This window comes from Manis javanica, chromosome 2 (assembly GCF_040802235.1).
Source record: "Manis javanica isolate MJ-LG chromosome 2, MJ_LKY, whole genome shotgun sequence".
Taxonomy (NCBI): Eukaryota; Metazoa; Chordata; class Mammalia; order Pholidota; family Manidae; genus Manis; species Manis javanica.
The window spans coordinates 119,972,461-119,990,439 of record NC_133157.1 but is presented as its reverse complement, the minus strand read 5'-3'; the positions used below and the strand labels follow the sequence as shown (position 1 = coordinate 119,990,439).

Here is a 17,979-nt window from a genome sequence, read left to right as displayed (position 1 = left end):
CTTTGAAAAGATCACTGTAATTGATAAGCTTCTAGCCAGGCTAAATAAGACAAAAATAGACAAGATCCAAATTACTAACAATATAAGATGGGACATTATTGTTCCATGGACATTAAAAGGAATATAACTCTCTGCTCACCAAATCTGATAATATAGAGGAAGTGGAATAATTCCTTGAAAGACACAATCTGCCAGAACAAGAAAAAATAAGACAACTGGAATAGCCTATATCTATTAAACAAATTGAAGCAACAATTAATACTATTCCAAAACAGAAAGCATAAGACCCCTACCAAAGATTTAACAAATTATATGGATTCTCTACATCTTCTCTTCCAGAAGATAAAAGCAAAAGGGATACATTCTAACTCAGTCTGTGAGGCCAGCATTGCCCTGATATCAAAACCAGACAGACATTACAGGAAAACTACAGACTGGTATCTCTTATGAAGAGAGATGCAAAAATCCTCAACAAAATATTTGCAAATTGAATCCAACATTGTATAAAAAGATTTATACATTATAACCCTAATGCAACATTTGGAAATCATTTAATGTAATGCATTATTTTCATTTCTACTTTATGACACTGCTGAATTCAAGTCTAGGAACTCTTTCAGTTGACTTAATTAATTCCATTTAATCTAAATTTGTAAGATATTTTTATAAGAAATGAATATTTTAATTTTTCATGTGTTTATGAAAGTATGAAAATCTTGCTCAGTAAGAACATAATGTTTTGCTTTTCATAAAAACTTGAGTAGCGTTTGAGAAGTAAAAATAAACATTAACTATAAAGTTCAGCTAAACTTCATATCAATTTCAAGGGGTTCAAGATTTGATTAAAATACATTATTCCTTCAGTTAAAGCCACCCTTTTATTTCTTCTCCTGCGTAGGTTCTTGCTCAGTTGTTCACTTACACACACACAACACTCATTGAAACAGATGATGGGCCATTTTATTTCATTTGATATGATTTTCTGAAGCGGCTTCATAATATAATCATCATTTATTAGGGGCCTGAATGAGACAATGATAGTTTTGGCATTCTGCCCATGTTTCCCTCTAGTTTTTATTGCCTTAAGATTTCGGCTCAACAAACCTGTACTTCCCCTCCCCCACTCCAATGTCTGGGTTTCGCTTTTAGCAGATGGCCTTGTTATACAATCATGTTTAATGGGATTAGACTAGATCTTTGAATTTTAGGGATTCCTAACTATCACAGATGTTTCTTCTCTGAAATGCTTTCACTCAATGTATACAAGACACTCCTCTGGTCAGCCCTAGTTTTCCAGTGAGCATGCGTATTAAAACCTGAACACATCTATATTTTGAAAAGGAAAAAGAATTTTGGTGCCACAAAACAAAATACTTAAGAGTTCTATGTATGTATGTGTGCTGATGACAATTTTTATTGTAAGAAATATAAAAAATTAAGTGGTTAAACTAGATGTTAGGAAATTACTCCAAATATTTCTATAGTAGAGTCTCTGTATTTCTGTAACAATACTGCCCCATGTCTGTTCATTATATCATACTTTTCCTGGGTACATGAGATCAAAATTCCAGTCACCTTAACATCCCCCCCCCCACCTGCTCTACCTTCATCACAGCCAGTCCTCAGTCCCTTCCTTTCAACTGTTGTCATCACCCTACTTCAGGCATAATTTATATGAAATTAAATACCTTAAAGAGCTAAAAGGTTAAGAGGGAAGAGCGCTTTCCATTCCTGGCACCCAGTAAATCACAGCAGTGAGAAATGGGAGAATTCTTCATGCTTTTTCCCCACTTAGAGGTGGGAGGTAGGATGGAATGAGTGGTGGAATTACATCGTAGCAGGGTAGCAACCTTCTATTATTAGCAGAAGCTTCTGGAGTGGGTCCAGCAACAGGATTTTTATGAGTGGCTCTCATAAACAGCAGGGTCTCCATAGCCATTCTTACTCTCATATTCCTATTTGTCTGGGGCATGGGAAGCAAATGTAGACTATCAATTAAGATTGGGGACCATGGAAATTAAATAAGCACAAGAAAACAATAACATCTAATGTGCCTAAGAAAAAAATACCTCCAAAATAGTCTTGTTTTAAAAATTGATTGAAGAGCTGCCATTTATTATGTTCAACATGATCTCATTTTAACGTAAACACACCATCTCATTTCACATGGTATAAACAATATCATTTCATCTTTTTCCAATGTATTATTATCTAATTTTACAGATACAGGAATTGAAGTTCAGAGAGGTTAAGAAATTGTCTTGCTCTTACACAGCCAGAAAGCAGCCTACTATTAAGGAGACCTACTGAATCAGGATCTGTGCTCTAATAAGATGCCTGAGTAATCCATATGTTCATTAAAGTGGGGGGAATTTGCTCTAGGTCCTTAGTTCCCAGTTTCTCTGTACACTGGCATTACCCAGGTTACTTAAACATATTACTGTGGTGTTAGTTGCATCCTGGATGTTCTGATTTAACTGGTCTGGAGGGTGACCTGAGCATATGGATTTTTAAAATTTCCCCAGGTGATTCAAAGTGCTGCCAAAATTGACAACAACTGCTTACTGAGGTTGAACTAGATACAGCCTAGAATCAAGTCAATTTGTCAAGTGGATTTGAAACTCAGAGACGGCACAGTAATCTGAAGGCTGAGCCCTTTTGATTAGAAAAAGCAGGCTTCCAGAAAGAAAGAAAAATTTATTTCTTTTTAAGTTCTGGTAAGTACTGGTTTGGAAAATCACAAGATTGACCATAGAGCACTAGAACACAGAGTTTATAAAATGAGCTATAGAGTTTGGAAAGCATGCCACCGGATAACCTTTGGGAGAAAAGAGGGCTTATGCTTCTTCCCAGGCAAAACCTATGCAAACTGCAACTCCTTTTAGGTGCTGAAATAACAAGATGCATTGGTGGAAAATTAGCAATTGCTAAAGCCAGTCTGTCCGTTAAGTTCCACGGTCTTAAGATAAGAATTTACAAGCACAATGTATTAAGAGAAGAATTAACAAGCACAGTGTATAACAATAATTTTCTGAAATAATTGTTATTCTAAAATTGCAATCCAGGATTTGAATTTCATTAATCATCCTGACATATCTGGGGGAAGAAATCACATAAGGCACCTCATTTTTGGATTATTTAAAAACAGAATATATTATATAGGAGCCCCCTACACCAAACAAATCAAAGCTGACCATCATTGATTAGGTTAGTATACTATAACCTGAGAAAATTAATTTAACTTGATGCTCTTGAAATCCCTGTAGGTAGGACACATTCATATAAAATATAATACTAAATCCATTTTGAGTCCACCACAGCATCTACATTAGTGCCATGAAAGATTTCTGGCAAATTCATAAGAATATGTTGCAGTATCCTTTTTGTCTAACCCCAGTGGGGAACAGAAAGTCAAAGAATTGAAATTAGTGATGTATATTTAGGCAGTCAGTTTATTGGAATGCTGCCCCAAACCAGGAAAAACTCTACATATGGAAAATACCCAATTAGAGGAGAGGTGAGACAGGGTTTTAATAAATAGTTGAAGCTGTCAGTTAACTATTAATGATTTCTAGTTATTTATTGAAACCATCTTAAAATAAGCAACATAAAAGTAAAAATTGAACCATAAAACCAAGAAGTTGAATGTTCTCTGCTAAAGATCCTAATTACCGAAACAATCCTTTAAGAAAAATCCGTGTTTCCATACAGCATGCACAGAACATGAATTATCTCGCTGTGCTGAATGGATTTACATGAGTCCTCAATATGAATGAGGTGATCAAGAACAGTTTATTATCTTTATCATGAACCAGTTCTTTTTGCTTCACTTTAAAATGTTTAATCTCTTTTTGGAAAATCCCCAAAATGTGGTTGGAAAATATTTATGTTCCAAAACATGAACTTTATGACAGAAATGTTGCATTTCATAAGTTAATAGGAACTATGAGCTCCAAAGGGGATTATAGGATTAAAATAAGTTGCTCTAAGCTATCTCTGATGCAAACTGTCTTTGTCAATGGAGACCAAATTACTGAGGGGTTTCTAATAAAAGCTTTTGTTGCAAAGTTCACAAGTTTTATGTCCAATGCAGTTTTTTTAAGCCACCTTGCCTTTCTAACATTGTCTCTTGACAGGAAAGGGAGAGTTTGTTTTGTCTGTCTTCAAATTCTTGTGAAAGTCACTCTGGAATTGAACACATAAAAAACCTGTGCTGTGGTTACGGTTGGCCTTGGCCTTTATGAGAGAACTCCTTACACATGATGCATTTTCCCCTAGAAAGGGGCTCTTTCTAGGAAGGGAAAAGAAAGAAAACCTTACCTGGGTAATCATTCTTGTCTATATCTGAATCTCCTCTTAAAGTAAAGCCAAATCCAGAAGGGATAGCCTGTGAGGCCCATACTCCTTGTAGAATTTGGGAAGCCTTAATATTTAAGCCATCCTTGTTCCCATTGTAAATGAGCACTTTGCCTCTTTGATCCTTGCCTGCAAAGGGTGCACCAATGGCAACGTCTATAAACAGAGACACATAAACATTTTTTTAAATAAAGGATGTTTTAGAAATAGAAGTAAGTATAATCGAAGGGCAGTATTGTAAAGTCCAACGGGCTTCTTAAGTTTTCCATGAAAACTTTGTAGCACTGCAGCAACTATTAATTATTTGTTGTCTTTTATCTATTCAACAAAAACTTACCGAGTGACCACTATGTTTTGAATGTGGTGGATACAATCAACATATAGTGAACTGACACTGATTTTAGAAAGTTTATATTCTAGTGCAGGTAACAGACAATTTGAATAAAGAAATAATCCAGAAAAGGTAGAAAGTGACAAATGCTATGTAAAGAAATCTTAAAAATATTGATGTGATGGAGAGTGATTGGATTTTTGAGGGTCAGATAAGGTGCCACTAAGGCTGATATTGAAACTGAAATCTAGGGACAAGGTAGAATGGGCCGTGTGAGGTCAGAAGGAAAGAGCACTCCAGGCAGAGGAACTGCTGTGCCAAGTCCCAGAGGTGGAAGGAACTTGGTCCATTTGAGGAACAGCCAGAGGGTGGACCTGGGCACTTGTCATGTCGGGGGAGAGTGGGGTCAGATCGCCAGGCAGGGGAGGCCAGGTGAGGCACCTTTTCAGGGTCCTTAGGAGTTTCTTATTGAAGGAAATGAACAACCTGTTCCACAAAGATATTCTATCATTTAATGATTATGTTGCCCCGCCAAGGTAGGCAAGACCACTTTTTACTTGAGTTCACTGGGAAACCTTGAGACAGCCTTATTGCCCAACACCCACTTAGATGTAGCACTGAATGAAAATTAACTTCCACACATTGTATTCATCAGGATTGTTCTAAACAATACACATGGAAACTTAATTTTACATAAAAAGAGCACCAATAACCCAATAACGTAATAGTCCACCAGAGTGGATGACTGTGTGTGTCCTCATTTTGTCATATCATTCACTTCTTTTTTCCTAAGCAGGTTCGATAAGGCTAAATAAATTGAGAATCAATTTTGACTACATAACAAGGATCATAAATCCAGTTTCTCTTAACAAGTAAGTATAAACTATGTAAAAACTCAGATTATAGTAGAAAATAAAAATGCTGTAATTTGGAAGGTGGAAAGGGGAACTTTCTTCCCTTCCTGTAAATCTGTCCCTGGTTTCATCCCAGTTTGATTTACCCACCAAAACTCAGCGAGGCAGAACCCTTTATGTTGTTAAAAATGTTTCTCTCAGCTCTTAAAAATATCATTAAGGGTTTGAGAGAAAAGACACATAGAACAAAATGTGATGAAAAGGATGACTCCATAGATAATTTAGCATTATTTATTTTACTTGGTGCTCAGGAATTGGAAAGTTTTTGAAAGCAGCCAATCAGTTAAAGATGAAATGGTCTTTTATTTTGTATTTCTCTGGAACCATGAACTTTTAACATGCATTTGTGTTTTATGTTACTTTAAATCACTAACCAGACATTGTTGATACTTTTTTTCTTAAAGAAATCATAAAAATACAGTAACACTTGCCAAAGGTACTCATGAATACTGATCTGGTATAGATACTCCCTAGGCTATTTTGTTGTAACAAATTCCTGTTACTTCCTCAAACTTCAAGAAACCTACTGTACCTTGGTTTTTAATTTAAAGTCCTGAAGAAAATGTATGCAAAATTTTGTGTGAGCTTGCATGTTTTTCTAAGGATAGGCATTCATAAAGTTCCTAGCTTTAAGAAACCACAATCCTAACCTAAGAATTTAACAACACTTTACTGCAAACATTGAACTTGCCTTTAAGGTGAAGTCTGCAGACCAATTCAAATTCAGCATAACTCATATGGGTTAATCAGAAGGCAGTACCTGATTTGTATAGCAATATGTATTTATGTGTCTTGACTCCGTACACATAGTAGATTCTGTAGTTCTCTTTGAGGAGCTAAATTCAAATACCAATTTAAAAATAACTGCTGCATTTGTTTATAGCTGTTATATGACTCCCTTAATCAATGTGAGAAAATTTCCATGTAACATCTATATTTAGCCAAAGCATATCAACTTTAAATTGCCTTGAGATTTTTGATAGTTTATTAAAAACCAATTAATAACTGCACCACACACAGTTGTGAATACTTCAAGATGGGCATTATTTTATATAACAGTAACATGAGATTATGACACGTAAGTGATTTTCACACAGTGGTGTAAATTACCATTGTATCCGTCTTGGTTCAGGTCTCCTAAGTGTGCCACCGCGCTACCAAATCTCCCAAAAGCCTCAGCGCCTGTGAGGACCTGCGGGTCTGTGAAGATGAGAGCGCTCACTTGCAAATACAAGTACACTTGCCCTACTTCTTTAGGGTTGCTCTCAAACTCACGGTCCATAAAGAGAGGTGCCCCGATCAATACGTCATCCATTCTATAGGAAACAAAGAGAGGTTAATGCACTGGCAGACACGAGGTTCTTTTTGGTAATTTTTGTTTTCTTTTTGGTACATTTTTAGCCAACTCGATTAATACATTTCCATTGGTATTTTTCCTTTTTCAAGGAACATCTTACAATCATCATATTTCTTTCATTGCTATGTTATGTCTGTGGAGTAGAATGGTCTAAGAAAACAAGAGTTGTTAAGTTATCACAATGAACTTAACTATGTTAAAAATGACTATGTTAAAAAAACCTCAGATATCTAGCTTAGATTAATACTTAGTCTATAGGTACAGACCTGATCATCTACACTTGCCCTCTTACAGCACTAAATTATGCTTTCTATCTTTATCTTGCATCTACCTACCACTTCGGCATTTTATTTTTTTAAAAAAAGGGAGAAATGTGGGATTCACATATAAATCAAGTATAAAAATCAAATGAATAATCATATCTGACTTGATTGTTTATAGTTCATAAAGCGTGATCAAAACTGAAAGTTTCTGTGATATGACTGCCCTTGCACTGTTCACCATGTAAGAACTTATTCACCAGGTAAGAACTTGTTCACCATGTAAGAACTTATTCACCATGTAAGAACTTGTTCACCATGTAAGAACTTATTCACCATGTAAGATCTTGTTCACCATGTAAGAACTTGTTCGTTATGCTTCAGAAGATTGGAGACTGTTGAGAGTTAGGCTTGGGGTTGATTAATGATTGTGCATTGAGTCTTCTATACGGAATTTTATTGTTGTTAACAACCATTTGATCAATAAATATGAGAGATGCCCTCTCAAAAAAAAAAAAACCTCAGATATTTCACCCTTTTCATCTTTTTAGTGCATTTCCAGAAACTGTAGTTACACAAGTAAAAGATATCATAGACCTAAATGGGTTTTTCTAACAGTGGATTAGAGTTTGTCTACAATTTATATAGCTGTACTTTTAAATTATGAAGTTTTCTTGCAGTGTAAGTTTTAAAATAAATTTTGTCCTCCCCTTTCCTCTTGTTACCTCTATTTAACTGTTAAAACAGGTCAGAGAGGGTTATAGTACCAACTAGAAAGAAAACAAAATTTTCATCCCAAAAGAGAATTTATATTTATTCTTTATAAATGTAGATATTATAGCACAAAGCTAGTAGCTAATTCTTAAGGTTTAAAAAAATTAAGGAAAAAAGCACCTATGCAAATTATTTAATGATAAAACTGTAACAGCCAGGAGAATAAAACAAAAGTGGCTAAAGGTATTTCCTTCACAGAGATGGATGAGCATGAGGAGTAGTAGAACAGAGATGTCTTAGCTATTTGTTTTTTAAAAAATGTATGTATGTATTATTGTTTTAAATTTAAAGAAAAGTCACTTCAACCAGAATTCATAATTTGGTTGATACTAGTGACCTCTGCTAAAATTTGTCTGAAGACACCCCTATCCTGGGAGATGCAATAATCTAAAGAATGACCTTAGGCAGTAACACAAATCTGATTTGACTTTGTGTCTATGTAGATCACCTAACATATGGAAGTTTGCCAAGTAAACTAAAAATCTCATTAATCTAAAAGGCAGGAATGAGCTGGGAACAGTTACTGAGAAGAAACCTCCTTTAGGATCTGAACTATCTGTGAGACATTCCAGCACTACTCTGACCTGTCCCCTCCTTCTCTGTGCTGTTCATTACTGTTTCTTTCTTAGTATGATTCAAGGAATATCCTGTGTAATGACTCTATGTAAGGTATTGTGATAAGTGGTTTAAAGAATATAATGACTGTTAGTTCAACCCTGTTCCTAATTAATTTAGAGAGGTCAGATTGCTACTTGTGTAACTATAAACAAGGCAGAGTGGACACCGTGCTGGAGACCCCCAACAGGAGAGAGAGCTGGCACCTGGAGAGGGCTAAGGAAGGCTTGTGGCAGGCATGGCACTGAGCCTGGGTGGGATTCTGACAGGTGAATCTAGAGGCAGGCTTTCCAGGTGGCAGTGCTGTGAGCCAAGGCAAATGTTCCTGAGTGGATGGAGTCAGGGAACAGTGAGTGGCCTAGGTGGGTTCCAGCCAGAGGGATGCCAGTAATTTTAATTGGAAAAATAGAATATACAAAAGCTCTTAAATCTCTCTCTGTCTTTATCTTTGTGTGCATCTCTTTCTCTCCAAATATGAACACACACACACACATACACACAGGCTACACAGTAGTGTTTAGTGAATGATAGACATTATGAAGGCATCAGGCTTGAAGGGAACACATAGTATTTTCTCATTATAGTTGGATTGCTATACTTAGAGAATTTTCTTAAAAATGTTATAAATTACATTTACTTAAAAAAAAAGTCCATTGCTTGCCATCCTGCTGTGTGTTCCAGGCTGAGAGGAGGGTAGGGACTGGGGCTCTTTGAGCCCCTGGCCTTCTCATGCAGGAAGCTGGTTGCCTCTCCTTCTGCTATTATTATTGCCAGTAAGAAAGACATTTGTTAAACAACTGTTGGTGTGTGCTGCTGCTTTGTAGTTCAAAGACGTCTAAAAGCACTCATTCTCTGTTGCAAAGGTTGAGGGGCCAGTTTCTCAGGCTATAAAGAAGGAACAAAGGCATATAATTGGTCCCTGAGGGTATAAACACGACATGGGACTGACACAATTGGCTCACTACATTTCTCACTGCCAACAGAGTTCTATAAATGGGAAATTATTCCACCTATCATTGTGAAAGACTAGTACATCCAAGGAATCTCTGCACTCTTGGAGTATCATGACAGCATTGATGTATTTTCTTAGACATATAGTTCCCTAGATATGTGTAAGTCTTCTAAAATGTTCTAGATGCCAAAAAAAAGACAAAGGCATTTGTTTTCAATTTATAATTGTTTTCTTCAAAAGTTGAGAGACAGTAACTGTCTTAGATTCAATTGGTACAATGTGCCTTACAAAATACTTTGCACTTAGTGTCAGTACTATTTTATAAGAGCAATACCACTTAAGAAAAACAATATAATTATTATTTAAGCTGGTGTTTTTGAATCTTGACTTGCAACATATTAATGGATCATGAATTCAGTTTAATGGGTCTTGACAAGTAATTTTTAAATATGAATTCAAATATAATAAAATATACAGTGAATGTGTTGCAACTAAGGGTAAGTACTATTACATGAAACTATTGTTTCAGTTTTGTGTGCTGACTTACACTGTCAAATCATACTTATTAAGGGCTACAAGGCAAAAAATCATTGAAAAACCAGTGATATGCTCCAGTACTATTAGCCTATATCAAAATTTGTCAAATCTTGGTTTTAATATATCCAATTTAAGTTTAAGGTTTAAAATATTTATTAGTAAAGCTGTTTTTCACTGACCTTCTGATAAGTAGTTGGGTGCCATCCTGTGAGAATATAATACATACATGTATCACCCAGGCTGTTACACTATATATATTTAATCTAAAAAATGGACAATCATGAAGAAATAATATCAAGAATAAGGTTGTCACTCAAAGCTATCTTCTGTCTTTATTTGCTGGTTTGGAGGTGATCTAAGTTATTATGTAAAGGCATTTCATAAAAGGATAGATAGACGAAATTTCATTTTATCTAAATGTCTAATGTTTAAGCACAGTTTTCTTGACATCTCTTTATAGCATTCAGACAGGCTTTATTTGTGCCTCTTTTTTATGTCTAAATCTGCTCTGATGTTATACAGCAAGGCTCAATTTCTCATTCTTCACATGTTGTTTGAGACAGAAAGTATCTTTTCCTGAAAAACAAAGTATAAATATAGTGATAGACAGAATGAGAGGGCCCATTATGAGAAACTTCACTATGAAGAATCTAAATTCAAGTTTTCTATAGCTAAATGGTGTTAATGTATTGATTTAACATACAAGCTTTTCTAAGTTTCTTTATTTCCCAGTAAACATATTGCATGCTAATGCCCATGACTAATTTTCAGAATGTAGTTATATATTAAAATAATATATATTAAGAGATTGTATACTAGAATTGCTATCTAATCAACTCAATTATTTTATGATAGGTAAGGACTAATAAAGACTATCAAGTACATTACAGAAATCAATTTAATGTGCAACTTCTTTTGTTTTAGTTTTCTAGTTTTTTTCTACTTAATCATAATGATATAACTGTATGAGAGAACATACTTGGACTAAATCTAGCACAAATCAGTTACCCAAAGCTGTTTCCTTTCAAATAAATTTTCTCTAAAATGCTCAAATTAACTGCTAAGAATTTCTTTACATTTAGCTCCTCTGGCCCTGCAGATGCTAGCTAGAAACAATCCAATGGATTAAATTTTAATTCTGTGAATTTCAGAAATAGTGTAAATATTATAAATTTAAAAAACCATAAGAAAAGAAACCGATTTGTTTGATTAGGCTTAAGATGAAAAGTACCATCTCCGTTTGTTAAGTTTGTCCAGAAATTCCTAACAGTTTATGTTGACAGAGTTTGTAGCTATAGTTATCTTAAGATAACTAAATAGAAGTTAATTTCATCAGCTTGTTTATATTTTCAAAACAATCACAGGCTTAGCAATATCAGCCACCAATCAGCATGTGTGCGATTCTTTGATCTAAACTTTTGGAGTCCACTCATATAATACCTGGGATTTTTTAAGTAAAGAAATATTGGGGAAAATTCCCACCAATTTACTTATTTGATTATGTTACTTAGTGACATGTTTTCCCCCTGATGCTGAGATTTTGGAGCATTTGTAGGGACCTTGCTTTTTTTACATAGCAGATAGAGAAGATCACATGCGCTGTCAAACAGTGTTCACTGGGTTGTCTCACGCACTATAGTACTTAATTCTCTTTTGGCTAGAGAAAGGAAAGTCTGGTTCAATCCTACAAAACGTGGGGAGTCCTAACTTCTGAACCGTGAACAATCAACTATCCAAATGATGTTCTTAATCCTATTCTGAGTCACTGCAGATTCAGGGTTTAAAAGATGAAGGCCTAGGAAAAAAAGGTTATTGGAAATTAGGAATTTGGGCATAAAATGGGAATTAAGTCTCAATTTTAGTACTGAACTCTGCTGGGTAATTAATGCACACTGATAATTCTTTAACTACTGATAAATGCTGGGAAAGCTAGAAAAGGCTTTGTGAATTTTTAAGAAATTGTAGGAATTCCAGCTCTGTAAAATTATTTGGGAATCACAACTAATGACTCAGCAAAATGCAGTGAACTAGTGTGGCTATCTTTAATTTAATCAAACTGATTTTTATTATATGCCATGAAACTAAAATCTATAACTGAATTTTTTCTCATCAGTCAGTTGTTTTTAGCATCATTGAAGAGATTCTTTTTTTTTAAGTTCTTTGGGTAGAAATAACTTTGAAATTATGATTTTATGTTTATTGTAAGCACATCAGCCAGCACATATGTTATTCTTCTACTACAACCCTTATTTAAAGTTATTGGAATCTATATATATATATGGATATTTATATACAGATATGTATATAAATTGTATCTATATGTTTTTACATATATGTATATGTGTGTAGATATATATGTGGAATCTAAAAAGCCAAATACATAGAAGAAAGAGTAAAATGGTGGTTACCAGTGGTGGTGGGGAGTTGGGGGAAATGGGGAGATATTGGTCCAAGGTACTAAGTTACAGTTATTTAGGATGAATTAAATCTAGAGACTTATGTTATAGCCAAGAGAACTGTAGTTAAAATATTGTATTGAATGGAAATTTGCTGAAAGAGTAGATCTCAGGTGCTTTTACTGTGTGCATGTGCACACACACACAAAGTAACTATGTAATAGATGGATCATATAGATGGATATATTAATTAGCTTGATGTAGCATTTCACTATGTATATGTATATCGAAACATCATGTTGTATACCTTAAATATATGCAACTTTTATTTAAAAAAGATATATACAAAGGTTATTGGGTTTCTTCAGTGACAAATATATTAATTTATTCCATTTCCCAGTTTAAAAGTAAGTGAGAGAGAGACATGTTGGTCATTTTGCTCACTTTTTAGATTGGAAATTCCTAATACTTATAGTTTATGAGCCCTTGAAAACTGAAATTATATATTTTTTCCCTACTAGGTATTTTATAGATCTTAGTAAAGAGTTCTCTGTATATAATATAAAAGATGTGTTGGGTAATTCGGCAGAAGGTCTAGGAACTAACCAAGACCTTCCCTAGTAATTAGTGGGTTATGTTAGACAATTCACTTAACTTTTGTGCCTCAAAATTTTAGATAGCTTCACTGGTTTAAGTACGGATGGTCCTATGTTGTCAGATGTATTATACATGAAGGCAGTTTGAGAGGAAGGAAAACATGCTAATCATGCATGATAAAATTGTGTTGCTTACTAGTTATTTTAGGTTATACAATAGTTTCAGTGGAGAATAAAGATATCTGCATTTGAAACCACTAACAAACTTTGGAGACCAAATATATGCAATTCAGGAAAACTTTGAGATAGGGAATCCATGTTTGCTGCAAATTCCATGCATTCTGAGGATCTCTGCTAGAAATCTTGTCAGAAATTGAGAGGGACAAAAGCACTCTTTTTCAAAATGAAGCCATGTTTCCTGATATGGAGCCATTACAGGAGCTTAGGAAACATCACTGACAAACACAAGATTTGCCTCTCTTCTTGTTCTGCTATGATTTTGGAGGGACTGCAGTTGTATGTCTCTTCCCTGGTGGGTGGTGTGTAACTTCCCTAGGGAGGAGTACTCATCCAGGGAGGTGAGGGCATGGCTGTTACTGTTATTAGTGATTTTCAGGCCCCTGTCCTGGGATCAAGTATAAATCTAGAAACACCAGAAGCCAGGTTTTCCCTGTTTGTGTTTATTTGAAAGTCAATAATATCAATTGATAGTTCTAGAAACACAGGTGCTACAGAGATGATGGTAAATTATATCTTCATTTTTGTAATCTCAGACGTCACGTGAGTTGCCTGTCTGGGATGAAGGGTTCTCAGTGGCTTCCATACTTACTCATTTATAATAGAACCTTGAATTTACATAGCCTCTAGGTAATTTAAACAGGAAATTATATACAGACTGAGAATCTATGGGCACTTTAAGAATGGTAATATTAAGATAATGGATGTATTTTTTCAGTGCATTCTAAAATTCAGAATATACCACCTAATAAAAAAGAAAAAGTGCATAGCAATTTAGAACATCAAGAATGTATAAATTATCACTGGAAAATTCATGTGTGTTACTACCACACATGAATCAGCAGGAAACCAATGAGGTCCTTTTCTCACAAGTTTTTTTCTTTTTTTCTTAACATGGCAAAAAAAATGTTTTAGAAACGTTGTCACTGAATTTTACTATAGACTAGAACAAATGTGTTTCCAGGAAGGAGATCACGCTCTGCAGGGCATATGTTAAACTGGGGAAAGTGGAAGGGATTCAAGATGTGTACTATGGAAGGGTACGCTGAGTTAATTGAGGCCTAGTGCATGCTGCGTGGCTCCCAGAAGAGAGGCCCTTGTGCTTGCTGGTCACCATCTGTTCAGCGAAATGTGCGTATGCATATCCCAAAGGCCACCGTGGTGTTTTTTGTTTTCACTAAAGAATGGACTTCCTAAATTTGGACAACATGCCATGTTTTAGGCTCAAGTTCTTTGGCTACTCTCTTTCTAAATTACTAAAAGCCTCTGATAATAAATACAGTTCATCCGGGTTGGCAATTGTGAAGTGGTGTTCCTTAGTGAGACTTTCTTTTCACAATTTAGCTGAGATTAAAGCAATTTAATTTTAAATTAGCTGCTACCAGGATATGATTGGCATTGAAATATACCTCCAAAGCGTACTGAGATACAACCACTTCTACCTCCTGCCCCTGCTATTGATCTGGTCCAAGCCACTGTCCTGCCTCACATGGCTTATGGTAGTGGGCTACCAGAAGGCCATGGAGACCCCAAAGGCAGAGCATGCCTGCTGAAACAAAGGCCAGAGCAGGCTACTCCTTTGCTCAGAATCCTCCAGTGGCTCACAAGCCTTCATGAGCCACTCCCCACTGCTACCTCTCCAAGCCTCTTTGATGTTTCTTGAATATAACAGCAGCTCCCTTCCCGGTGAATCTGAACACTCTTCCCCATATGTCCTCATGGCTGGCTGCCTCACCTTCCACCAGTCTTTCCTCAGCTGTACCCTTGACACCGAGGTCTTCCCCCTACATAATTCAAAATCGCACCCCTCCAAATATTCCCTATCCTCTTTCTGATTTTGTTTTTGTAAATTTAATTAATAGACTTTATGTTCAGAGCAGCTTTAGGTTCAAACTGAGTAGGTTAGGTTCCCATATACCCCTGCCCCTGCACATGCAGAGCCTCCCCCATCGCCAACATCCCTCCCCAGAGCAGGACACTTACTACAATCGATGAACCTACACTGATACATCACTGTCACCCATAGTCCATAGTTTACATCAGGGTGCCCTCTTGGTGTTGGACATTCTGTGGGTTTGGACAAATGTATAACAATATGGATCCATTATTGTAGTGTCCTACAGAATAGTTCCACTGCTTTAAAAATCTTCTGTGCTCCACCTATTCATTCCTCCTTTCCCTACTAACCCCTGGCAACCACTGATCTTTTGACTGTCTCCATATTCCACCTTTTCAGAATGTCATATAGTTGGATTCATACAGTATGAAGCCTCTTCAGATTGGCTTCTTTCACTTAGTAATACACATATAAAGCTCCTCCATGTCTTTTATGGCTTGGCAGCTCATTTCTTTTTAGTGCTGAGTAATATTCCTTTGTCTGGATGTAACACTGTGTACTTCTATCTTTACCTACTAAAGGATATCCTGATTACTTTCAGCCCTTCAATTTTTTGTTTTCTACTTAGCGCTCATCAGTGTCTAACATACGCTTTTCTTGGCTTATTTATTTTTTGTCTAAGGCTCCCATCCCCCAACTGTAGTATAACCTTTATGAGGGTGAGGAATTTTAATTCTGTTCTCTGCCATATCCCAGCACCTAGAACCATGCTAGTGAATAACAGATGCTCAAGACATATATGTTGAATGAAAGAATAATAAGATATTTTCCAAAAGGTACAAACATTACTAAATTATTCTCCAATCATACATTACATGAAGTGCATTTCTAGTTATAAAAAAGTCACAGCTAATGTCTATCAATGATGTATCTAAAGTACTTAGCCCAGATCTTGGAACATAGTCAGAATTTTTCAAATATGTGCCTCCTACAAAACTGTGAGCTCTCTGAGACCAGAGACCTATTCTGCCTTATTCACTGACATATTCTGGGTACTTAGAAAAATGCCTGACAGGTTGTAGGTACTCCAACAATATTTATTGGAAAGATAATCAGTTCATCTCAATTTTTTTTATTTAGTCATTTTTTTATCTGCCACATAGGTGCTTTTAGTGAATCAAAGAGATGTTTAATAATAATTTATTATTGAAATAATGACTTAAACACAACAATAATATTTCATGCTTTTTGGTCCAAACTCACTGCCATAATCTGAAGAAATAACATTATTATTTCCTCTTCTTCCTGGGTGCAACTAGTATGTTGGATAAAGCAATGTCAGGAGAAAAATACTTTATTTGTTTGCAAATATTTTATGAATGATTCATGTGCTAAGGGATGAAGAGAGACAGATAAGCAAATTTTCCAGTGGCTATGGATTTTGAATGTCCAAGAACTATTCAATTCATAAAATTAAAAGTAAGCAAAGTGAAATAGTCCTTTTCTAGAAGAGGCAGATACAGAAAATCTCAGCAAAGACATACAATACTATGGCAAATGTAGATGTATATTCTAGCTCTAAACCAAAAAAAGTGAAAACAAGAGAGCCTCTTATCTTATGAAGGAAGTATGGCAGGATGTATTTCATGAGGGAAAAAATATAACATCTTTATGAATGAATAAAATATATGGTGAGTGAGGAAGTTCTTATAGACTTACCCATCATTGTTAACATCTGATACTGCAACTGTATATCCAAAATAAGATGCCATCTGCAAAGGAAAACCATAAGACAAAAAATTTTGTGTTAAAAAATCATTTTTATAGTCATCTCTTATTTTCCTTGAATGCTTAATCTCATTGCAGCACATTTTTGCACTTAAATTCATAGACTCTTGGATATGGACAGAGTCTTGGAGTCATTCAGTCTAACCCCTGACCCAGTGCATAATTTTCCCCTTAACACCCCTGACATCTGCTTGGACATCCTCTGGAGATATTCAACAATGAGACCATTCAATTTGTGGACACAATTATTAGAATGTTCTTTGCTAAAATTGGTCCTTCTGTAACTTCTAGTGCTCAATCCTATCTAGTTTTATAATCTTGAGCCTCAGGATAAAATGAATTCCACTGCCATATGAAGCCTCAAATGGATGTATTTTCAGCTGGATCACCATCCTGGCCCCTTTTTCTTAGAGATACCACATGGGATACCAAAGAAAAGATGATACCCTCTGAGTGACAGGAGAGCTAAGAAGGATTTGCACTCTGCTTTTGGCTCCTTGTATCATTATTGATGCACAAAAAGGGTTTTAATTTTGGGCAAAATCATGTCTCAGTATCACTGCATACTGAGTTTATTGACAACTAAGTTTCTTGAGTTTAAATAGGGTGCCATAATCTCTCTACATCGTCACTTTTAAGTTTAGCTTTTCAACCTGTATTTTCAAGATGTTTAATTTTTTCATATTTGGCCCATAGTTTCATCTTGCCAAGATTTTTTGTTTCCATATTCTGCCATCCAGTGCTTTAGCTGATTTAGCCTCTCATCATATACTAATTTAATCAGCCTATAATCCACTAGAAAGTGTGCTTCACAGAAGGAAACTTTGGCCTGTGTTCACTCTTCTATCTGTTCTTCCTGACTGTCTAGCTCAAAGTAGGTGCCAGGTGCCAGATACTCCTTGCAGAGAGAATGAATACAGGACTTAACAGGTGTTATGCAATAATTCAGTTTTTCCACCTCTTTTCTCTATTCCAAACATGGTGGTGAATTCTTATTCCTGTGTGGTATATGTGGCCTTCACTCAGAGG

The 17,979-nt window shown here is 35.6% G+C and overlaps 1 protein-coding gene and 1 long non-coding RNA gene across 6 annotated transcripts in view; one reads left to right on the top strand and one right to left on the bottom strand.

Moving 5' to 3' along the window:
* ITGA8 (integrin subunit alpha 8) overlaps positions 1-17,979 on the bottom strand; it is a 163,510-nt gene that overhangs the window by 94,764 nt on the left and 50,767 nt on the right. For all 4 annotated transcript variants that reach the window (XM_073229249.1, XM_073229247.1, XM_073229248.1 and 1 more), the window contains exons 11-13: positions 16,882-16,934; positions 6,712-6,917; positions 4,321-4,512 (exon numbers count right to left, since the gene is read on the bottom strand). In XM_073229249.1, coding sequence (XP_073085350.1) covers positions 4,321-4,512; positions 6,712-6,917; positions 16,882-16,934 — 451 coding nt within the window. The remainder of the gene's footprint in view (positions 1-4,320; positions 4,513-6,711; positions 6,918-16,881; positions 16,935-17,979) is intronic.
* LOC140847849 (uncharacterized) overlaps positions 1-17,979 on the top strand; it is a 239,589-nt gene that overhangs the window by 172,211 nt on the left and 49,399 nt on the right. The window lies entirely within an intron of this gene.